Source organism: Natator depressus, chromosome 6, assembly GCF_965152275.1.
Source record: "Natator depressus isolate rNatDep1 chromosome 6, rNatDep2.hap1, whole genome shotgun sequence".
NCBI classification, from domain to species: Eukaryota; Metazoa; Chordata; order Testudines; family Cheloniidae; genus Natator; species Natator depressus.
Window position 1 is genome coordinate 117,101,951 of NC_134239.1, and position 24,517 is coordinate 117,126,467.

The window sequence follows — 24,517 nt, forward strand, 5'->3', positions numbered from 1 at the left end:
AGTCTGTCTCCAGCTCTAAACCTGGAGCACTTATTTCTGCAAACTTCATGGCGCCATTGGGTTCAGATGAGACATCTTCAATGATGCAAAAATGCTTTGCAATTAGACATTTGCTGCAGAGTCTCTACTCTGTTGTCTTACTGGTTTTGCCTTGGGAGTTGGGGAAACGGGCGGGGCTATTCAGTAAATTGTAGCTGGAGTTAAATGGAAGAGTGGGCCTGGAGCAGGAATGAAGTTCAGCTACCCTGTAAAATGCTATCTCCACAGCCATATATTATGTGTTAGTGGCCTTAGGTGGTTTTGCACAGAATGGGGGTGCACTACTTTAAAATTAGAGGATGGCAGCATTCATCTTAAATCTGCATCTGTGGAAAAACAACCCAATAACAAAGTTTGCTCTTGACCTGCAGCTGGTGTTATTCAGGTGAGAGCAGAGAGAGGAAGGGTGGCTTGGAGGATAATGCGTTGGACTGGGACTCAGAGCTTTGTTCAATTATTGGCTTTGCCAGAGGCTTCCTGTGTACCTTTAGGTCTTAACCACTTTGTGCCACAGTTTCCTATCTGCAAAATAATTTCTTTCTCCCACACTTCGAGTCTCCTATAAACTTTCAGGTGGGAGTTCTTAATATGTGTGTGGACAGTGCCTAAAATGGGGTGGCTTCTAGACTTTACTGTAATACAAGTACTATTAATGAGTCTATTTAAACTCAACATTTAACACCCTGCTGAATGGCTTTTAATTAAAATGTTCAAAAAAATCACTTTGGAGCTGATCTCATAGGTAGTTTTATACCCAAAAGCAATTTTTGAGGAAGTTTTAAAAGCGAATGTAAATAGGTTTAGAATTGAAGCGTCCTCTCATTCTGAGCTGCATCACCATCGGTGCAACACGTTACATCTAATCTAGGAAATGCTTTACCTCTAAACTTGTCAGTTAGATTCGTGTAAATGGTCTCTGCTTTTTAAAGTAAAAAAACAGAGAGAGGCTTTAAATTGTATAATTTCCCAGCACAAACTCAGGATCTCTTGCCTTATTCAGTGCACCAGATGGACGGTGCTCAAGGAATTTATCAGGGTTCTGTAGTGAAGGTCACTGTTGTCTGTAGGACCCCTACCTCATTCGTTGCGGAAGTTGAAAAGTGTGTAGTGAATGAAGCAGGGGACTGCAGGAAAAGAAAGGATAGTCTTTTGGTTTAGGTAGTTGAATGAAACCCTGGAGAACTGGATTCCATCCCTGCCTCTGCCACAGCGTTCTTATGTGATGCTGGGCAAGTCACTTAAACCAAACTTTTCACAAGTGGCCACTAATTTTTTGTTCCTTGTTTCATGAGTGCCCAGCCTGAGATGCTTGGGGTATCATTTCCAGATACAGTGACCTGATAGTAATTGTGAAAAATCGGGATGGGGTGGGGGGGTAATTGGCACCTATATAAGAAAAAGCTCAAATATTGGGACTGTCCCTATAAAATTGGAACATCTGGTCACGCTATTTGCAGATGTGCCGAGCTCTCACAACTGCAGCTGAAGTCAATTGGCACTGGACATACAAAAATGGTACATACTCTTTTTACCTTGATCTCTCCATGCCTCAGTTTATCCTCTGCAAAATGGGGATAATATTTCCCTCCCTCACAGGGGCTGTTAGAAGACAAGTTCATTGATGTCTATGAAGCCCTCTGATATTATGGTGATGAGCACTGTAGAAAAGTCATGAGGAAATTAATAATTCTGTATTTGGTGCAGGGTTTGGATGGTGTGCAGTGAATATGGCATGAGGCCACACATTGATTAAGTATAAAAAGAACTATTGACTAATTACCCAGTCACTGAGCACCATCCAGCACTAGATGAACTGTGGACGGGCAACCTTAATTCAAGCATTTTCTAACTCCTGAGCACTCAACTTTGCCACCTGAACATTTTCAAATGCAGTTTTCTATATGTAATTTCTGCTTCTTTTTGTTGTTCATAACTAAAGAGGCTAATGGGGAGGACCTGTCACCCCCACCGTTTGTCTCATCTGGTTTTAATTTCGTAACACAGTGAGGTCAGCGATTCATCACAGCAATGCCTAGCCTACAGTCCTAGACTCTCATAATTGCGATGTCATAGTGGTCCCTTCTGTCATTATCTATGAATCTGTCATCATCTAGTCTGTCCTCCTGCATAACAAGTCACAGTCTTACCATCACAAACTTGTAGCATGCCACAATTTAACATCATAAAAGCACCAATAAGGAGAGTTATTGATATGCCACTAACTCACTGGCATTGAGAGCTGGCTGACATTTTTTCATCTAAGTTTCTTTTCTGACAAAAATGTTGCTTTTTTTTTACCACAACGAACACTTTTGAATTATTATAAATAGTTTTGTTTTGGAAAACAAAAACAAAACAACCCCATTTTTTGTTCCATTTTTATCCCCCTTTCCCCTTTCTAATGGGGAAAACTTTTTTTTTTTTTAAATTCAAGACAGAAATTGGTATTTTTTTTCCACAGAAATGATTTTTTTCTGAAATTTAAATAAAAAATGCTTTGGTTTTTTTGTAGAAAACCAAAAAAATCATGAAATTTCAAATAAAATACATTATTTCAAAAATGTTCATGAAATATACTTTTTTAAAAACAACTCTATGAGTTCCTCAAACAATATGTATTGCACTACACCCTCCCTGTCCTCAGGAAGAGAGGTTCTAGGCTCAGACCAGATCTATGTGCCATCCTCTGTGCACTCTCCATGCAGCTGCAATGTAGAACAGCTCTGAGCAATGCTAAGTGCATCCCACCTCTCAGTATCGCATGTGTAAAAATATTTATGTGGGTGGTTTCTGCCTGGTGCCCAGACAGCTCCAGAGGAACCTAGTTCACTTTGTTACACATAAACCTTGAAAGCAAAAGCAAAATTATTAATAAATTAAAAAGCTCTTCCTTCATTGATGACTGAGAACTCATTTGAGGGAAAAAATCAAGAAGCATCTTATGAGATATATAATGCTGGCCATGTGCATCCCTTGATTTCCTCTTCCTCTCAGAATGAATTTGTGCCAAAATGAGATCATTTTTCAATTCATATGGTAAGTTTATAGAAAGTAATTCAGCAGATTGCTTGAATGAATGGGGTTTCCTACCAAAGATGACCTAAAAAAATTGAGTCTGGCCTGCAGCTGGTTAAAAATGTGCATCTTTTTGTTAATTGATGTTTATGGTAAGTGGAAGACCATGACCAGTCTTTTGGTCCATGGGGTCTCTAACTGGATTGGATGCAGTGCCAAAATAGTAAATACTCCCCACAGTAAAATAACCCATTCACATATGGTGTAGATATTAAGGGCCAGATTCTCAGCTGGTATACATTGACTTCAGTGGAGCTACATAAATCTATACCCGTTGAGGATCTCTCCATATTACTTGACTGATATGGACAAGGGTGTTTATGGAAATGTCATCGGAAGGGAGTGCTGAGATCTGACCTCATGTCCTAATACTGATGATATAAAGAAATCTCAAGTTAGAGGAAATGAAGTGATGGAGGAAGAGAGGGCAAGAGGAAGAAATGGTACCCTGCGATGGGGTGTCTGTCCCATACTGGCTTGCAAGGGGTTAATAGAGCCCTAGGGAGGCTGCGCAGGAAGCAGCCAATAGGAGAGGGGTTGCAAGGAGTAGCCAATCTGGGCCCACCAGACCCATATAAATAGAGCCGCAAAGCACAGTATGGTCAGTTACTCTCTGGGACTTAAGGAGGGAGGTCTGGGTGCCATGCAGGTGGAAGGAAGCTAGCATCCTAGAAAGAGCAGTGCTGGGTAGGAACTGGCTGGTTGTTAGGACTGGTATGCTGAGGTCCTGAGGCAAGGGCAAAGAAGGTGCTGGGGCTGTGGGGAAGTGGCCCAGGGAAATATACTGAGTTGGAGGCAGCAAGGTGCTGCCATTTACAGGGTTCCCTACACTCGCCAAGTAGCTGGACAGTTGACTGCAGGGCCCTCAGAAGGGGGGAGCAGAGATTATGACTCAGCTGGAGGAGTCATGAAGAAAACGCCGTGGTCCTTGGAGTGACGTGGGACTGGGAGCAGACGTGATTGTGGGTGAGGCCCCATCGGAAGAGGACATACCAACCTGTGAAACTAATCCCCAGGAAAGCCAGCAGGAGGTGCCAGTGTGATGAATGGAGCCTCGTCACATACCCCTTCATTTATGTGTCCTTATCTCTTGTGGGAGTCTTAAATTGTGAGCTCTTGGGGCAGGAACCATTGTTGTTCTGTGTTTGTACTGTGCCTAGCATAATGGGGTCCTGGTCTATGACTAGGCTTCTAGGTGCTATGGTAATACAGTAATAATAATATTTACTGTTCCACTCAAGTACTCAAATGTTCTAATTCCTTGGTTCCTTCCTTTTGGAAATATATATAATTTTTTGTTTTAAAGAATTTTGAAATTGACATTTTTTCTTAAACCAGAATTATTGTATTTAATTTTTTAAAATATGTGGTTCCCTAAACCACAGGATTTCAAGTGGTGGTGCATGAACAGACTGGAGGGCATGATTTGGATTAGCACTTTTATGGCAGGAAAGTGTATTGGGAACTCAAATGAATTTTCTGTTCCACTTAAAAACAGACAGTTAAGAGAGGCATTTTTGACTAGGAAGGAAAAGGGTTAGCAGGCTCTTTCCAGATTACACCAATCTCAAATCTATCTGACAGCTCATTGCTTGCTAGTTTGACACTCTGTTTCCAACTAACAACCAAGTATAATTTGAAGATCCCCACAAGACGACAAAAGTCTCCTTTGCCGTTTGCTGTTTGCTGTCTCTCACATCAGACCTTTTCTTTTCGAGGTTATCTTTAGACTTACTGAGCAATTCAGGACAGAAATGAGATGCCCTCCAGAGCACCTTCTGGCACCTTAGTTAAATGTTTTGAAGGAAGGCTCTGGTCCCACCATGTACACTGTACTCTTCCTGTCCTTCCAGACAGCGGTGACATTTAAGGATTTATCCCTGGAGCTTGCGCCCCTCAAAAACCTACAGTCCAATTAGTGCCACTGAAACTAGAGTGGTAGAACTAATTTTTAAAAAATGTGGTATTCAGCGTTTGATGCCTGGAGCATAGCAGAGGGGCTGAGTGTTAGACTCAATTGCCATTTTAAAAATGTTGAGGAAAAGTGAAGTAAACATAAGCAGAAAGAAAGAGAAAGCAAGCAAGGGTATGGATCCAAAATTCAAAGAGCTGGCTTTGTTTTCAGAAGTGAGGAGCGAAATAGATAAAAATAAATAAGAATCCAGATTGGGCTGGAAGCAGAGTAACTAGAAATATTATCCAGCTAGGTCAGTCAGTTTGACTAAGCATGGGTGCACCCGAAGGGCCACCTTATGTCTCCCTAAAGAAACAGCCATGGAGTACTCCACGTGCCAATTATTAGAAGCCAACTTTTTCTATATCTGGGGTAGTGCTCATTGGGGGCAGCTTTTAAAAAATCATTCCTGGAAGGAGAGTCCCTGAACATTTCAGCTCTGTTTCTGAGGAGATAGGCCCAAAATGTCAAACTTTTAGTAGACTGATTCTGTTCCTGTGCAGTTTTATGTTGGTGTGATTTCACTGTAGCTACTCCTGATTTGCATTAGTGCAAATGAGAACATAACTTCAGCTTGGATTTTCAGCAGTCCAGGTAACTATCTACTGGGCTGCTGCATGTATTGACAGGAAACTTGGGGCTCTAAATAGTAGACTTACGGGTTTCAGCAAGAAAAGGCCCCCAATATGGCAGAGCACTTAAGCATGTTTAGTTTTAAGCCCATTAAAAGTTTAATTGATTTTTAGTTAGGCCTTGATCCAGAAAACCAAAGTGGCGAGAAATTGACAAGATTCTGATTATAAACAGGATGTTTGCTGTGGAATAATCTCCTAAGGGGGGGCACTAGCACTTGAGTCAGTGAAAGTGAGCTAAACACTTGAGAATATTCTGCAGGGTACTGTACTGGCAGGGATGGGCCAGAGGACCTAATAGCTCCTCTCCATCTTTCCTTCTGTGATCCTATATAGTCTGAAAGGGTTCTTAAAAAATAGGATAAGCACAAACAATAGAGACACAGCTTTCTTCCAGGATCCCTGCCACATTCACAGGATTTTATTCTCCAATCCTTGACAAGTTATTGTCAGAATTACTATATAACTTATGCTGGAGGGGGAAACTGGAATTTGTCAAGAGCATAGAAAAGCATGCACAGCAATTAAGGTGCACTCTCTTACCACACACTGACTCATCTGTTCCTTTGGGACTCTGATGTAGGAAAGGAGGGATACAATAGTGCTGGATACCAAAATAAAATAAAGGGGTTGTAGATGGCTGAGACATCTCTGCCCCAGCTGCCTCCCTCTCTTTATGCATAACCACCCAAGTGTGGCCAGTTTTACACTTTATGCTAAAACATTGCTCTGTGTCACAGATCATTACCCATGTTGCCAGTTTTTGTGATTTTTATCCTGTTTATTTTTATTTTTTCCCCTAGCCCCAGCTCATGGGGTCATGTGAATATATGAGAATCTCAGCTTTTATTTGTAAAAGCAAGTTTCTAGTGATCACCCTCGTGGTTGCAGAGAAAAGCATGAAAATGTCAGTCCCGAGCAACCTAGAGGCTCAAAAGCCAGAAAGAACCCCAGATGTTATTTGTTTAAAGATGATAATTTTTAAGCTAATTGAGTGATTGTGTGTGCCTGACTCATAATTTTTGAATGGTTGTAGTTGGCAATATTGCATTAGTTTTTATAATTTGTATTGGAATAGTGCCTCAGTCACGCCTGTTGTGCTAGGTGCTGTACAAACCCAGTAGAACACCATACCTGTCCTAAGGCATTTATAATCTGGGCTCAATTCTGCCATGACAGCTGCAAGGTATCAGCCAACTTTTAATGGCTAGACTGAGGACCAGTTGGGGCGGAACACTGATAGTGAAAGTTGATACTTAGTTATGTAATTATAAACATTAAAAAATGTGTAAATATAAAAATATGTATCTGAGTCTTCCTGTCCTCCCAGCTTTTATATCTTGCTGGTCTTGTAGACTGTAAACTGCCTGGGCCAGGTACCATGTCTAGCAGTGTTTATACAGGTCCTAGCCTACTAAGGCCCACGTCCTGATGGGGAGTTGCTGGGTTCTCATGTAAATCATCATAGATTAACGTTAGCACAAGTCCTATAGTGATTATTAGGTTTATTACGTTGGCGCTGTAGCGAGACCATAAAGCACTGTTTTTTAGTGATTAAAACAAAAAAGTAGTGGTAGGCTGGGGGCTGTTTCTCAGTGATACAATAGTACATTGAAAAATGCAGAAGACATTCAAGGCCAAATTCTCTGGAGTGCTGCAACTGACCTGGGCCATACTGCTGCCATAACCTGACCATAAAGCCAGTTTTAATTGCCATGGGATGGGTGGATGGAAATCACCCCAGTGTAAGGCTGATGTTTTATTCTACCCTTGCATGCAGCATCTTTACTCCTGCTCTACGCATTGTGGTGGCTCTAGGGGGCCAGGCCCATGGCCTCATGTGGAGGACTTCCCCCATCAGTTATAAACCTGCTTCAGGCTGATCAGATTGGGGTATAAAAACGATGATAGTCTCCCTTTAAAAGCAGGTATGTTGGGGCTTATACAACTGCCATTTAAAGAGCGCTGCACACAGGACTAGGAGGCAAAGGCCTCCCAAACCTGGGACAGGTGCTGCCTAAACCAGATACTAAGGAAGAGCCGATGTAAATCGGGCTGTTTGCCACAATTCACTAACAAGAGGCAACAGTATGTAGATGGGAAAATCTGGGTGCAGGTGCAGCAACCTCCAAAGCTTGCGAGGAAGGGCCTGGCTGATGAGCTGGGAGAAGCCAGGTCAGGGGCTGTGTCCTGTCCTTCATCCTCAGCTTTGCTTTCCTTTTGAGTTGCCGGTTTTGTTTGGATGTATTCCTGGAGGTTTCAACACATGATGTAATCTCTAATTAAAGATTAATCTTTAATTCCTAGAGACTCCAGGACAATCCTGGAGGCTTGGCAACCCTACTTTCCTTTCCTCAACCAGCTCCTGCCCTGCAGCATTTCCCCTCTTCCTTGGAGCTTGGTTTCTGATCAGCCTAGGGGAGTTTAAACCCCCCTGCACGGGGAGGGCGGGGGGATTATAACCCCCTAGGCCAGGGGTTTGTGGTCCTAGATAGAAGAGGCTGGGGGAGAGAAGGGCTCTTCCCCACCCCTGTCCCCGGGGCATATCCCATCCCAGGGTGCAGGTAAACCAGGCTGTAGCACACCCCGCGCAGGTGGCCTGTCACGGGAGCGGAAGCCGAGGGTCTTTTCCCGCCGGGAGGGGGCGAGATCCCTGGGAGTGGGTGGATCTCTCCCCCGCCCCTCTCAGCCCCAGCTGGAGCGGGATTCGCCCAGCCTCGGGCTCACTCCTGCTCCGCGTCTCGCTCCGCGAGCCCACGCCAGGCGCGGCAGCCCCGTCTCTGCTCCGGAGGCTTCGCCCCCGCCCCCGGCCCCAACCCAGCTTGGTGTTGCGGGCGGGGAGCGCCAGGGGTTAAAGCCCCCTCTCCCCGCCTGTCCTCACCCCCCACCAGCTCCGGGCAGCGCTGGCTGCCTCTCTTCCCCCCCGCATAAAACGCCCAAATCTCCTGAATTATTCAGCTGCGCTCCCCCCGCCCCCTCGCAGGACGGGGCTCCCGCTGGAGCATCGCCCCATAACTTTTCGGCAGCGGGCAGGTCAGAGCCTGCCGGGAAACCATCCCGCAGCCTCCTCGGCCGCGCGCTCTGCCTCCCCCAGCCCCGGGGCTTTCTGCCTCGTGCACCCCCCCCGCGACCTGCGCAGCCGGGGCTCGGCGGGGGCTTTGAGCGGCGCATCCCCCGCTCCGCGGCGCGTACGGGGCCGCCCCAGCTGCACGGTCCGGCGGAGCTAGGCAGGCTGCGGGGGGCTCCGAGTCCCGCTCGCGAAGCCGGGAGCGGCCGCCCCGCGCTGTCCAGGGTGCGGGCCGGGGGCAGCTGCAGCCGCCCTTTGGGGCCCGTGCCTTACCCGGCTCCCGGCTTGCTCCAGCGCCGCGGGGAGCGGAGCGCGCGCGCTGCTCCCGCCCGGCGGGCTCAGGCTCGCAGGGGGCGAGCTCGCGGGACCATGCTGCCCGGCAGCGGCGGCCCGGCCGGCGCGCAGGCGCAATCGGCCCGGAGCCTGCGGTTCCCGAGCCCGGCGTGCGGCACCGCCACAGTCTGGGCTCCCCCCGCCGCCCGAGCGCTACTACCATGAGCTGCTCCATCCTCGCCGGAGCGACTCACCGGCACTGGGCGCGAGACACCTCCCCGGCTGCCCCCCGCCGCCACCGCCGCGCCCCTGCCGCTCCAGAGCCCGGCTCTGCAGGCGCAGGATGCCGGGCGGCAAGCGAGGGCTGGTGGCACCGCAGAACACCTTCCTGGAGAACATCGTCCGGCGCTCCAGCGGTAAGAGCTCTCCCTGCAGGTCGCCCCCTGCCCGGCCCGGGGCCACCTAGGGACGCCTCGCCCGGCATTTGCGCGGGGGCCGCTGCCTGGCGGATCAGGACCGGAGCGGGGGAAAGTTAGCTGCTGCTGGGCTAGGTTATCCTCGCAACTTTATGGTGTGCTGGGTGTCTTTAGACTGGATGCAGCCCGCTAGCCACGGGCATGCTCTTCATCTCCCTCCAGCGATGCTGCTGATCTGCTTTTAATATGTGGCTGGGGAAATAAAACTTAATACCTTTGCTTTTCAAAAAAAACCCCCAAAACAAACAAATCCCACAAAACCTCTGACCCCCATCAGTGCAATACTGAAGAAGCTCCCCCTGATTATTTGTATCTTCAGCAGGTGAAGATCAGACAGAAATAAAGCCCCGATTTGTTTAGCAGCTTTCTTTCCTGTTAATTTAAGGAATTTGGTTAATTCCACGGGATGCCTGAAGTTCTTCGGGAGCTTTCGTCATCCGTCATTGGTAACTTTTGCTATCTAGCTAAAAGAATGTCCCACACTGACAGCGATAATAGAAATAGACACAGTTGACAAATTAGAGAAGATGCTTTCATTGTAAAATTGTTCAGCTTTCTCATCCTAGCCACCACTTTCTGTTTTGTATTTAATTAAACTGAAAAAGCCTGTGTGTGTATTTCCACTAAAATAGCAAAACATGCTGTTAATTTTCCATAAAAATGATTTCCATAGAGAACATAATTTACCTGTAGCTGTAGATATCTGATCTATCCAGCATTTGCTGTTCTTCCTCTGGTACCTTTTCCCCCCCCCCATCTAGCTTCTTTAGTCCATGCTAACTTTATTATTATTATTATTTATTATTTTAGTGCATTTAAATACTTTGAGTTTTTATGAACTAGTTCTGAGAATAAATAATCAAAAACATATTTTGAAACTGTATCTTCACTATATACTTAATTCATTCTGTGTCTTTAAAAATGGTTCTGTCTAATAGGCTCACTTTTTATCTTTCCATTGTTGTTCTGTGGTCTAAAGCTCGTAGAGTTTTGTAGCGCTTTAAAACTAATTTTTATTGCAACCATGCTATTAGGATTTACAGTGACTTGACTGGTGGTAACTCTGTGGCTGTGCGAACATGCCGAGTATTGTCTGCAGTTCCACACCCGCAGACTCCTCGATTATACATATAATTACAGGACTGTTGGTTTTTAAAATTCCATGGCCGTAAAATTATTCATTGCCTCTGGAATCTATTTTACCCTTGCAGCGCATTAGGAGACACGATCAAGAATATCACACATAACCACATAAAAATAATGAAATGGGTGCAGATCATCCCACCAACAAAACACAGATGACACTTTGGATTAAACCCTGACCACCTGCTTAGTCTTCACTGAGGCAAATTTCTATTGAAGTGAGTGGGAGCTTGTGTGAATAAAAATGGAAAAAGGACCTCAGAATTTGGCCTATTGATACCAAATGGAGGTTTCTCTTTAGACTACAAAAGTTTAGATCAGCAACATGATGTCTAACACTGACCATTTATGTGCTGCCAATCTCTGCATTAGTCTAGTAACATGAATCAGAAAGATGGGCAGAGGGGAGGAAAGCGATTTAAAAAGTTGCAGAATGTATCGTTAGCATTAATATATTTATCTGAAATCCAGTCCATTCCATGCCTTCAGTTGAGCTTTGCTAAGTTCATTTCATGTTTCTGCCTGAAGTGGTACGGTGTGTTGGATTTGGCACTGATGTCAGATGAAGACTTTGGAGGCTGATTCTACTCCCATTGAAGTCAGTGGGAATTTTGCCATTGCTGTCAATGGGAGCAGAACTGGGACCTAGAAATTGTTGGTCAAAGAATGTTCTTCTTGGTTTTAAAATGTCAGCTTCATAATAAACCGGCAAACATTTTGATCTTTTTCTTCCTCTCGTATTGCCAATATCAAATGCTCTGCTTGGCTGCTGATTCTGTGTCAAGTTCTATAGCGGTAGGATCACGGAAAGCTGGGGTCTCTTGCAATAGTGTACTCACCAGAATTTTAAATGAAAGATTAAATAATGCAGTTGTAGATAGCATTGGATGAATTATAATTACACTTCACAACAAGATTAAGGAGGTGCAAATAAGCATTAGCATCCCATTTTAAAGATGAGTAAACTAAGGCATGGGCAGTTCAATTATTGTGCCCAAGGTTACATGGGAAATCAGTGGCAGGACTGGCAACAGAACCCTTGATCTCTTCTTCTAATTAGGTCATATGGCTATCCTAATGAAAGTGTAATAAGGCTTTAAGGTACGAAAAAGTATAAAAGTTCAGTAGGTTTTTTTAATTGTACTTTACTTTATTTTCCATCCAATTTAAATTTGACCAAAAATGGGAACATGGGATTTGTCATATGGGATCAAACCACTGATTCCGCTAATCTGCCTCCTCTAGCGGCTGATATCTGGAGGAATGCAACAACTCCCCATAATGCACCAAGCCAGTTGTACATTGATGGATGGGTTGGGAATGTCTTCCTAGCTCATGCAGGTAATCAGTTTTATACCCTGAAGCATGAGATTAGATTATCTTTATTTCACTTAATGACTAATGTTGTCATGGTCATAGTATTATTCATGTTTTTTGGAAATCAGCAGGACTATTGGATTCCATGACATCTTTCATTAGCAGTGAGTTCTATATAGACTGGGCCAAAATGAATGGCTCTTGAGTGGGTCAAATCCTGCTCCCATAGTCTTGTCTGTAGTCAGTGTAAGGCAAGCAGGATTATACATCCTGTGAAGTAATATTGCTTTGTGTTTATTATATTTGTACTCACAGATTTCAAGTCACTCTTCACTGTCATGGAACAGGGTAAACAAAAAGGGCTTATTTTTTATTATAATCTTTAACATTTTGAATAGCTCAGTCTAGTCCCCTCTAATTTCTTTCTAGGTTAAATAATGCTATTTTTGTTTGTGATTTCTCATCACATTTTAAATCCCATCAGACTTCTTTATGGATGTATGTTTTGATTGAACAACTGAACATTTATATGCAGAATTACAGTAATTTTATAAAGTTGAAATTCACGCTGACTCTGCCTTTTGACAGTGGGAGTTTTGTGCACAGATTGAGTGTGGTAGATAGACCTTGGTGTTAAAAACAGTCATATGGTTGATTTTAACATGAACTGGAAACTTTCTGTTTAGGAAGCTCAAGAACCTTTCCCTTCCCCCAGTTTTGGTTACAAAATAGATTAAACTCAAGAGACATCTCGTGAAAAGAGTGAAAATGCATATACAGTACAAAGAAATGTATTGGCCACTGTGTTTCTGTGATCCTATGTTGGAGTGGACTTCCAGAAACCCTTGGTTAAAATTATACCCCCCCAGTTGAAAAGTATGGGAAGATTTGGGGTGACTTCCTTTAATTCTGGTGGCATTATACCCCACCTGCTCTGAGTTCTTCTAAATCAGCTTTGCCAGGAGTGACTTTTCATCCTGGAGCTTGTAGAGTACTTTTGAAGAGCCAAATATTTTGCCTTTTGGGCAGCACCAAATTGCTCCATCAGGTAGTTTGAAAAGGATTTCCCAGAGGATGGTAACTCTGGGCCTTTGTTCATCCAGCCACAGCTGATATTGCCTAAACTAGTCACTCTGCTATACTATCAATGTACTCAGTCAGTACATTTTCCAGGAACAAAACAAAACAAAAAAAGCCCTCGAAGGGCCTGATCTAAAGCCCACTGAAGTCAATGGGAGTTGTTTAACTGACCTGCTTGTGCTTTGGGCCAGAGCTTTCTCTTTTTCCCCCCCAGGTGTTGTTGCCTTCCCCCTTGCTTATGGTTATAAGAAACTTGAAGTAAATGAGCAAATGAATAGAGTCCCTAGTTCGTTACCCTTTCCCGTTGCAAGTACGCTTGCTTACCCTTGGTAAATGAGGTTTCACGTAAACTGAGAGAATTCTGTGTGTATGAGAGCACTGTGTTAGAACACATCACTGATGTTTCCTTTTACCTTTATTAGAATTTGAGGTTTCGAAAAGGACTTTTCTTTTTTAGGGCAAAATCTTCCTCATAGCTCATCACAGTAGTGCATACCTTTGATTTTTTTTTGATTCCCCTAGATGGGCAGAGCTTCCACTGACAGAAGCATGCGAGATGGGACCTGGATCCAGACATCCCCCAGCTTTGATTCCAGAGCTGAAGTTTGCAGCTCGGGTCCATCTCTGTAAGATATGCAGGGAAAGCCAAATGTTAAAGCTGAGCACTGAGTTGAGCTGTGTCAATAAAGAGAGGAGAAATTTGTCTTCGCTGTCCATCTTTTCCTTTTGCATAATTCATCAGTAAAGTCCGAAACCTGTGTTTAGGACACAATCTGGTTACCTAGACACGTACAGGTTTGTAACTAGTTTACCCTTGGAACTTCTCAGCAGGATGCAATAGAAAGCAAAAGTAGTTTACAGGGGAGCAAGCCCTACTTTAAAGACCAAGAGTTATAATTACCATGATTATTTATTACTTCTCTTGCATTAACATTTAGAGGCCCAATTAGGAGCACGGTTCTGTTGTGCTAGGCATCGTACAAATACATATGAATACTTGGGGAGAAAACTTGGCTCCACTGCAGGAAGTGGGAGTTTTGCCACTGACTTCAGTGAGGCCAGGATTTCACTTTGGTTTCTGCCCTGAAGAACTTACAATTTAATGCCACAATCCTGCAATCGGATCCATAGGGATCTTGTTCCCTGATGAGGCTCTGTGATGTCAGTGGGGTTCCACATATGTGAAAGGAACTGCCCCTTGTAGAACCAGTTGCAAGGTCCGGGGCTAAGAAGACAAGTGACACACAAAGGGGGAGGGGAAAGGTGTACGATCATATATGTAACCTTTTATATACATTTTAAATATTGAAAATGTATATATGTAAATAAGTGTCAGCTCCCCTCTTTTGTCCCTCAAACTAGCCATCAGGAGTTGTCTGATGCCTTATAAGTCTGGCAAGGAAAAAAACTCACAATAATTAAATGGATTTTTGTTTGACCCTGATACAACTGAAGATTCTCTCCATTGTGGAAATTTTTTACGACAAGTTAGTAGAAATACTAAGGCTGAGCACCTTTCACAAGTGCCTAAATTCTTAAGCACAAGGGCTATAAACCAGTGGCCAAATTAATTCGTGGTCTAACTCATTTGGCTACATTGCAGTCAGGTCAGTGATAAACTTGGTCTAATAAGTTTATTATAATTAGTGGATCATTTAGCTTTTGAAATATCCAGATGATTACAACTGGAATTTGATTAAATTCTTGGGTTTCATTTATAAGTCTGCCTGAGGATGGATTTTGAAACTGAATTTATATAATGATTGCAGTACATTGTTGAGCAGTGCTTTCTATCCCAGACACCCTCTTCTTGCCCAAGAGACTTCCCTTTGCTGGGCCCGATCCTGAAGCCCTAAGTGCCTGTGACTCCTGTTGAAACCAGGGAGAGTTTTATTTATAGTGGTTTTTTAAACATAAACTTAAAATTTGATCATGAAAAATTGATACCAATAGTTTAGAAATGTGTACGTACCATTTTGTTGGTTAAGGGAAGAGCTAGGTTTTTTTTCACTGATATTTGATTGGCTGGATTACAATGAAGATATCTTTTATGTTTGTAAATACTTTTTCTTTCAAGTTAATGACAACTGGATGCTGCTCTGGAAGAGGGATTTTTACTTCTCTTCAGGGAGAACAGCATTCAGTATATGGCACAAGAGGGCGCTCTAAGTGTTGTTGCATCTACAGATGGGTGTTTAAATCTGAAAGAAAACAGTAAAATGATATTATTGGCTTTTAGAGTAAATATTTAGTCTGTTGTTGTTACTGGAAGAGCTATATAACCAGAAGAAATGTAAGAAAGTTAATTGAATGGGAAATACATGTGGTTTGCCTACTTTATCACTGTATTACTTGGTGGCTAGCCAGCATTTAATGACTGAAACAAAGGATTTTTTTAAAATGAATAAAACAGTATTTTCTGTTTGATGGGAGTCTATAAGAGGTAATGTTGTGGGCTAATAATTCTTTCAAGTTAAATTGCATTTCAAGAAACTTGTTTTGACAAAGAAGAGTTATGTGTGGTTTTCACGTACTTGGGAGCTTTTGTGACTGACCGACAATATTTTGAAAGCTAAATGCTTTCAACAGCTATTAGGACGCAATCCTGCAGTCCTGGCTCCCAGTGGGAGGGAATCTCACTGGAGTAAAGGAGAGTTTTTCCTGAGTCAGGATGGTATGATCAGGCTCAGAGTTGGTGTGGAGCTGAGAACAGTACACATTTGAAATTACAAGACTGATCCAATTGACTTGTGAGCAGTCCCAGTGACTTCATTAAGACTTTTGATGGAGTCAGGACTGCAGGATTGGGCCCTAACGCCTCGTGTGCATAGCATTTAGCTTTCAAAACGTTGTCAGTCTTTCTCACAAATTAGAGTATGAAAATCAGACATTGTTCTCTGTCAAAACAAATTTCTTGAACTATAAATACATTGAGGCTGGTGGGACTACTTACATGGGTAGTTACACGTGTAAGTGTTTTCAGGATTAGATCCTATGTACAACTAAAATTATGGGCCAAGATTTTCCAAACAAGGAGTCTAAAGTTGGGATCCTAAATCCATATTTAGGATCTTGCCTGATTTTCAAGAGTGCTGCACACCCAACAGCTCCCTTTGCTTTTAATGGGAGAGGCTGGATGCTCAGCACTGATGAAAAGTAGGTAGGTACCAAGAAGGCCCTGGTCCTGCAAATCTGTGCTTAACTTTATACCCATTAATAGTCTCATTTACGTTAATAGGATGCTTATATGCGTAAAATTAAACATGTTTTTGCTGACTCCGCCTTAACTATAGATCTAAGATCCTAAATTTAGGCTCCTATTTTTAAAAATCTTGGCCCTGGGATACAATATTTTGTAGCACTATAAATGGCAGAGGAGTGGTTTTTTTTTTCTCCAGGTTTTACTCTCTTGTTAATTACCATGTAAAAACTTACCTTAGTGGTATAAGATGGTATAAAAGCTTTCCTTTTCTTATATAACTTCCAAACACCTTCACTTTCAGCTTCTGCAGATTCCATAATACTTTCAGACAAGTGGTGATTAGCAGCAAATTAGTATTTATTTTTGAAATAGACATTTTCACACAAAGTGGACCAGATCCTGCTTGCCTTCCTCTTATGAGCATTCCCTTTGGATTTAATGGGACTACCCAGGTAAACAAGGCAGGCTGGATTTGGTCCAATTGCAGTGCGCATAATTTTAATAGAGAACTGACTCACTGGACATGTTATGGGTAGTTTGTTGGTATCTGTGACAGGTTTGAACTAATTTAACTCTGTGATAATTCATTTAGGCTGTGTCTACACTACAGCCTATGTCGGCAAAACTTATGTCTCTCAGGGTGTGAATATTCCACTCCCTGAGCCACATAAGTTACGCTGAAGTAAGTGTTCGTGTGCACAAAGTACTCTCCTGCTGACATAATTTATCCTGCGTGCAGAGGTGGGTTTTTTTATGCTGACGGCATAGAGCATCTTCACCACACGTGCCTCTGCAGTGCTGTATGTATAGACATGGCCTTAGAAGGCATGCAGTGTAAAACTTATGGCCATCATGCAATAAAATAGTATCTCAGACAAGCAATGGGGACAACCTGTTGTCTTTATTGATGTAAACCCCCATTGAGGTAGGTATTTGCCTCAGTAAAGAGTGAAGGATCAGAACATACATGAGACTAGGCTTGTTGTGTAGCAACTAGTTTAACTTTTGAATTTTTGGACAATAAGTTAAATGCAGATTATAACGTTTTTCTTTTAGTGTTTGCCTTGGAAATTGCTGACGGCTGCCATGCTCATAGTTGTCCTACTACAGGTACATGGTGATAAAACAGTGAAACATATATTTGTGTACCCAATTTTATCATTTTTGATGAGCAGCTTTTTGGCTTGTAGCGCAATGGTGAACCAATCGTGAGTTGCTCCTCAGTTTGCTATTGTAATATAAATATTAACAACAATAATAGTACAAATAAATATCTGAAGCAGGAAGTTGTTCTGTGATGAATCTGTCAAGCAGATCTCAAGAATTAGGTTTGGATGCATTTGAAAAGACTGACATGATTCTACATATTTAAAAGGCACTAGAAAAAAAACACTTTATTAGAAAATGTAGAACGCCCTTTACAGTACAAATTAAGAATGTCATAAGGAGGTTTGTGGTATCAATGTGATGGCTCATCTACACCATCAGGCCCAACCTTGGCCCCCTGGTTCTGCAAACTGTTCCCCATGGAAAGACTGCTACACCTGCACAGAGCCCCCTTGGCTTTAGTGGGGCTCTTCCCATGCAGGTCAGCTTGCAGGATCAGGATTTTCTATTGCATTCTGTATGGTTGTGTGCCGTGCTGTGAGTGTGTAGCTGGATCCATTGACTAAATTCAGTAGAATATCATTATTTGTCTGTGTCAGGGCTTGATTAGATTGGCTAAAAGGAAATCAAATATAAAGGGGGGAATCTGAAAAGTTTTTTTATTTTGTACAGTCTCATGAGTTTTCCGAGAGGAGGTAGTGAAGATTGCATGGATATGCTGATATCGGTTTAGTTATTGGGACAGTTGATTGACAGTCACGTAAGTGGTTTGAGATTCTCATAAGAGAGTTAAGAAGCAAGCCAAAGTTGAAACCAAATTCCAGGCATTTTCACACAGCCTGTCAGTTCCTGGCTGCGCTCAGTCTGGGTTGGAAGTGCCGTGCTTGTAAAATTGATTTGGATAATAAATCTATTCAGATGGGAAGACGTGTTTTTTCTTATTTTTTCCTATTTTTTATTTCTGGTTGTGTTACTGTGTCTTTGATTTTGTATATCTCCTCCTTCCAACATAGTTGTTTGGTTCCTTAAAAGATTAGTTGCATATTCTCCTGGGAGGAGATGTAAATATGAAATGATGGTTTTTACAAATTGTACTTGAGTATTTCTAAGACAAGACTAAGCAGAGATGATGTTCTTCACTTGGCTAAACACATTTCCTAGAGTGATTTAGCTGTTCTTGCTTTTCCATCATTATGTAACGTGTATTTTTTACACTGCTTTGGGCATTTTGTTGTTTAAAAAAAAATTACTTGAACATCGTGCTCATTTTTTAAAAAGCAAGGTTCCCAGGTTCAGAACAAAGCTGAACATTAGCCATTGTGAGATTATGTAGATAATATTAAAGGTTTGGTGCTGTACTACATAGTCTCCTACCTTTTTATATGAAGGAGCTTATGTGCAAAATAGAAGCACGAGAAACTTAAAATATATTTGATTTGTACAAGAAACAGTGCTAGCAAAAGGTAGAATATTTGCTAACTGTGTTCATTCAGTAGTACAGTTGCTTGCCACCTGTATTAAAGGTTGAAAATACGAGAGTGATGTTAGCTCATTAAAAGGGAAGCTGACCCTTCCGAGATGCTAGGAACTCTTTCTGAGGCAGGCATATCCAATGCCTGAGACCTGCATTCCTGTTCTCCTATAGAAATCAGTGTTTTTTAGAAGTATCTATTAAAGGAATATATATATCCTACAGAACTTTGCTTCAGGCATTCTGCAGCACACCAACAAGATGGAGGTGGGAAAAATGCCTGGTGGACCCAGTGCCATCAGACAAGCTTAGAAATCATAAAAATTGACTTTTCTCAAAGGAGATGTAAAATGAAAGTGCATTTTCAGCACATCAATTAAATTCAAGCAAGAGGGAATACACTAATAGATATTTTAACTTAATAATTGTGGAAGTTTTAAAGTTAGCTGCATGTGAATCTTTTCAGATAATGATTTATTGCCAGTTAGCTAGTTGGGAAATTCTCGGCTCCTACATTCCTATGTTGGATCAGAGTCTATCACATCTAGTATCTGGTGGTCAGCAATGGCCAATATTGAATGGTCCAGATGTAAGTGCTCCCCACTTCTCTACCTCCTCCGTAATGTGCCTGGGAAGTTGTGCATTGCTGTACGTAGAAGGAAAATATATTCTTTTCTGGGCTATACCATACAGCACTTAGTTTACATGAGTGTAAATTACCCATATTTTATCCAGGATTTGTTTACTTGTACCCTCCTACCATCCAGAACTTCTGAACTCTTTTATAGCTCATAAAATAATTCAGTTCTTTTAAAAGCTAGTGTGTACTGGACAGCTTGCCTCTCCTGTGGCAATTAATGCCATAGGCTGACTACATGCTGTGGTCCTGATCCTACTGTCTTAGCTCATCTGAGTAACCTCATGCTGTGCAAGGAATTGTTTTATTAGTTTGTGGCATATGTACAGGAAAGTTATAGGGTTGAATTTTGGTTTTAAATTTTTTTAGGTAAATATAACCTGTGTAAAATATTAGTACCAAATACAGAGGTAGATGTAAGTGTTTCTGTATTTTTTTTCTTTATTTTCCTTTATTGTAGGGCTCTTGTCGTTCTAATTATATATGTATATATTAGTTTACCGCATGTGCTAATTTTATTGATTCATCTAATTAAAACCAACACTAAGAAACACTAAAATTAAAATTTCCCAAACTCTACAAAACTAAAATAAATATAAATTAATCTAAGAACACAAAAAGAAAAGGAGTACTTGTGGCACCTTAGAGACTAACCAATTTATTTGAGCATGAGCTTTCCTGAACTACAGCTCGCTTCATCGGAGCTGTAGCTCACGAAAGCTCATGCTCAAATAAATTGGTTAGTCTCTAAGGTGCCACAAGTACTCCTTTTCTTTTTGCGAATACAGACTAACACGGCTGTTACTCTGAAACCTCTAAGAACACAGTTTGTAGCAAGTGGGGATTGAATGCCCCACTAAACTTCTGGTACATAGATATGTGTGTACAGTCATAACCTTTTAATCCCTGGACTCTCAGTCCATTGGAGTTGACACGGGCGCACTGGCAGAAAGAGGAAAACTGCCTAAGGAGGTAGCCAGAATACTGCCCTCACTCTGCTTATTGAAGTAGTCTGAAGTTTTATCACTACGCAAATGTTAGCAGAGGCAAAAAATGCCTTCTTCCATTGCCAGCGTCCTGGGAAATGCTTCTTGGACAATGTTCTAGCCACAGAGCTCAATGGCCCTTGGCAATATGGAACAACCTGTCAGAGGAGATTAGAATGAACCCAAAGTTGACTGTGTTTTGAATGTGAAGCACAACACAGTACTAGTTTTGACCAAAGCTGTCCTGCAAGTGCTGACCATTCCTTAGGTAGGTAAGTTGTATAATTTTGTAACTAGGCCAAATAGGCAGTGGCGGATTAGCCTCTGGGCTGACGAGGCCCGGGCCCTGCGGTCCCAGCCAACTGGGGGGCCCTGGAATAAATCTGCCGCCAGGCGCTGTAAGCCCAGAGCCCTGGCTGCCAGGTGGGCGGGGCTGGGGAAGCCCCCACATCCCGACCCTGCTCCACTGCAGCAGCGCCAAGCGGGGGAAGCCCTCATGCCCCGACCCCCTTCCCCAGCAGCAGCACTGGGCAGATGGGTCAGGGGAAGCCCCCCTCCAATGGCCCCCGACCACAGAAGAAGCCACGGGATGGGGAAGCCCTAGCGCCTTCCCTCCCCACCTGTCCCTGGCTAGGGTGACCAGATGTCCCGATTTTAAAGGGACAGTCCCAATTTTGGGCTCTTTTTCTTATATAGGCTCCTATTACCCCCTACCCCCTGTCCCAATTTTTCACACTTGCTGTCTGGTCACCCTATCCCTGGCAGAAGCCACAGGGTAGCAGGGGAGGCCCCCGCGCCCGACCCCACTCTCCAGCAGAAGCGCCAGGTGGGAAAGGCTGGACAAGCCCCAGTACCCTGGCCCTGGTCTCCCGCAGAAATGCGGGCATTGGTGGGCGAAGCCCCAGCACCCAGACCCCTGCGGTGGACCCTGTGGTGCAGGGACAGAGCTTCTCCTGTCTTGGGGCTGCAGTGGGGGTGGCGGAGAAAGGAGCAAAAGGGGTTGCGGGGCTGCAATGGGGGGGTGGAATGCGGAGGACCCTGGGTGGAACAGGGGTGGGCCCTGCCCACAGGGAAGGGGCAGAAAGGGGTGGGGCTGCAGGCGGAAGGAGAGGAACGGGGTCGGCCGCAGGTGGAAGGGGTGGGGAGGGGCCCCCCACTTGCTCTGGTCCAGGGTCCCAGGAAACCTTAATCTGCCTCAGCAAATAGGTAACTTTAGTCCCAGACTCGCCGTTAGGACCAAAGCTTGCTCATAGTCATTGCAGAAACCTAAATGTTCGTCCACAATTAGATGTTTCAGACAATGTGATCCAAAGCTGTCACATCTCAAACCAGGCAAAACCCCCATAAACTGCTATACTGTACCCTCTGTTAAGTTATGTCTATTGTTACCAAGAGGTTAGATTTCAAAAAAATAAAAAGGGGTGCAAAAATTCAAAACATTGCATAATATACTAGCAGTTAAAACAGAGGGTTAAGAGCAAGGACTCCTGGGTGCAATCTCTGCCAGAGTTTTGGGGTGCGACCTTGTGAGGGTCACTCAAACCAGTGCATAATTCATTAATACTCCTCTCTGCATAAAGTGAAGGTGTATTATATTTCTGTGTCCTGAGTACTTCATCTCTTGATACTAGAAGACATGTCAGTGCCCTTTTCCTGCTGTTTGCAGGAAGATTCATTTAATTTACAGATGCTTGGAGCGGGTCCCATCTTTGTATTCAGAACTGTTGAAAGACCTTTGCACAGGCCCCTATGGTATTTTTAGAATTTGTGTGAAGAAAAAAATTATATGGGACAGGTTAGTCGATGATTGGCATTGTTTCCAGCACTGACTAGGGGCAGCTAACCCTGCTTTGTGTGTAGAAGCTCTGGTGTTTAGCAAAAAACTGTTTAGAGTTTTATTCTGGCAAAATCACAGTGGTAATGTAAAAATTGTCAAACACAGCTTTGATGGAGAAAACAACTCTATCAGCAATCAAATGGGGGGGAAAAAGACAGGTTGGTGTTATACACATGCATTAATGTGGTTATGATATAAGAAGACTCAGGATGTCATTACTAAATCAGCATTTTTCAGATTGCATTTATAAACTTTTATACACTGATCCCCTGGTATATCTGTGGGCTCTTTCCTTTGTCAAAGTTTTAAAGAGAAGAAGCTAAATACACAAAGCAAGAGACTTGTATATTTGTTTGTCTTTGGCCTGATGCTTGTTACAATGATCATTGTACTAAATTTAGCCTCTTGCAAAATTTTGCATTTTTTGTTTAATTTTTGTGTTTTTCATGAAAAATCAATAAAGAAAAAACAAAACAATAACCCAAAGTCAGTGCTGCTTTCCTATCTCCCATGGGTTTGGTCAGGCTTTGTTAATTAATGCTTTTCGAGCACTATGCAATCCGGAGATGTAAGCCGCTATAAAAGTGCAAAAATATAATATCAGGCATGCCATATGTCTGCTCTTGGCTGTGACGTGCCTCTTACGCTGTGTACATTGTGTTCTGAAACACTTACATAACAGGAATATAGGATCAAGATTATCTCTGTCACAAATGATAAGACTACATATCTATGTAATCTTTTTATTGGTTTATGAATCTCAGGTCCTCGAGGGTGTGTCACATATCCACGTGATATCCCTGAATGATTTTGTGTTTGGATATCTGATTCTACTGAAATATGTATACAATAGAAATGTCAGCCAGTCAGTTCACTTCTGGTGAATGGAGGACTCTCCTGTTTTCATATAAGGTGTTTCTTACTTCTAAGTGTCTAGAACATCTGAGGGAAGATAGTTATAGAAAATGAGTATACTGAGTGTGTGCAAAATCAATCCTGTTTTTGATTCAACACTCATGTAATACTTGTAGATTCACACAGTCTCTCCCAAGAAGGATTTTCCTCTCATGGGAACGTTAAAGTCCTGCACCAACTCTGAACGGTGCATGTCTTCCAGCCCACTTGAGAGGAGTTAATTGGGGTGAATGTTGTAAAGACCATTCAGCAGTTCTAATCGGGGAGAGGGGGTTGGCTGATATGCAGATGCACTGGATAAAATTAAAAACTGTCCTGTGGGAACAGTCGTGTTCAGAATTGGAAACAGCGGGGGTGTTACTAATGGATAAGGTTCCATTAGTGCTGCAGTAGGGCTGCCAAAATAAAACAGTGGTGCGGAAAAGAACTCTGGTTACATCTCCAAAGTGTGAACATCTCTTTTACAGTCACTCATCACGGTCCTGGGATGTTGTTTTTTTGTGCTTCCCATGCAGTTCTTCAATCCCTTTTTACAGCCTCAGCAATTACTGATGCACACACTTGTTACACCCACCTAAATGTCCTGGGTTCAAAAGTTGAACCCGCATCCAGACGTTACTGGACTAGTGTTCTGCTTAGACACACTCTCTCTCTCAGAGAAGAAAGTCCAATTAGAAAGTAGTGGGGAAATGGTGCAGAGAGGGTAACAAACAGGGATACACTGTGTAGAAAGTAGAGGGAAGAGGAAAAAAATACCTAGAGTATCAGTACAGTGGGTGAAATCTTAGCTCTCTTGAAGTCAATGGCAAAGCTTCCATTGTCATCTGATATTATGTATTTATTTATTTGTATTGTGGTATACGTAGAAGCTCCAGTCATGGACCTGGGTCACTTGCTTCCCTTTAGGTAGAAAAACAAGTTTAAAAAATATTGACTCCCTCTTGGGATAAAAAAGATCTGTGGGTGAACTCAGATTAATTATACGAATCTAAAAAGGTTGAAGTTCACGAAATCCAAACCTCTACCCTTACATCATTCTGTCTTTATTAGATTTTCACAAGGAAAAATATTTATCTTCAGATGGTTTTTTTCCCCTAAATTCAAGTTTGTAAAGTATGTGAGAGAGATGTATGTAGAAACTCAAAAATTTTGCAATATACTTCCATGTTCAATAGAATAGTATTTGAATTATATACTCTACATTCAAGCCTCTAAACCATAGGAAAGAGTGCAGTGTAGAACCTATAAAAATACAAATTATCGCTCTGATATGAAAGTAAGGTAAATAGATCAAATAAACAAAAGC

At 42.7% G+C, this 24,517-nt stretch overlaps 1 protein-coding gene and 1 long non-coding RNA gene across 2 annotated transcripts in view; one reads left to right on the plus strand and one right to left on the minus strand.

Annotated features, from left to right (window-relative positions):
* LOC141989562 (uncharacterized) overlaps positions 1 to 9,449 on the minus strand; it is a 33,645-nt gene extending 24,196 nt beyond the window's left edge. Inside the window, exon 1 of the long non-coding RNA XR_012640005.1 lies at positions 9,295 to 9,449. This is a non-coding gene — a long non-coding RNA (uncharacterized LOC141989562). The remainder of the gene's footprint in view (positions 1 to 9,294) is intronic.
* The window catches only part of KCNH5 (potassium voltage-gated channel subfamily H member 5), a 238,882-nt gene continuing 223,551 nt past the window's right edge, over positions 9,187 to 24,517 (plus strand). Inside the window, exon 1 of the mRNA XM_074956404.1 lies at positions 9,187 to 9,456. Coding sequence (XP_074812505.1) covers positions 9,384 to 9,456 — 73 coding nt within the window. The 5' untranslated portion in view covers positions 9,187 to 9,383. The remainder of the gene's footprint in view (positions 9,457 to 24,517) is intronic.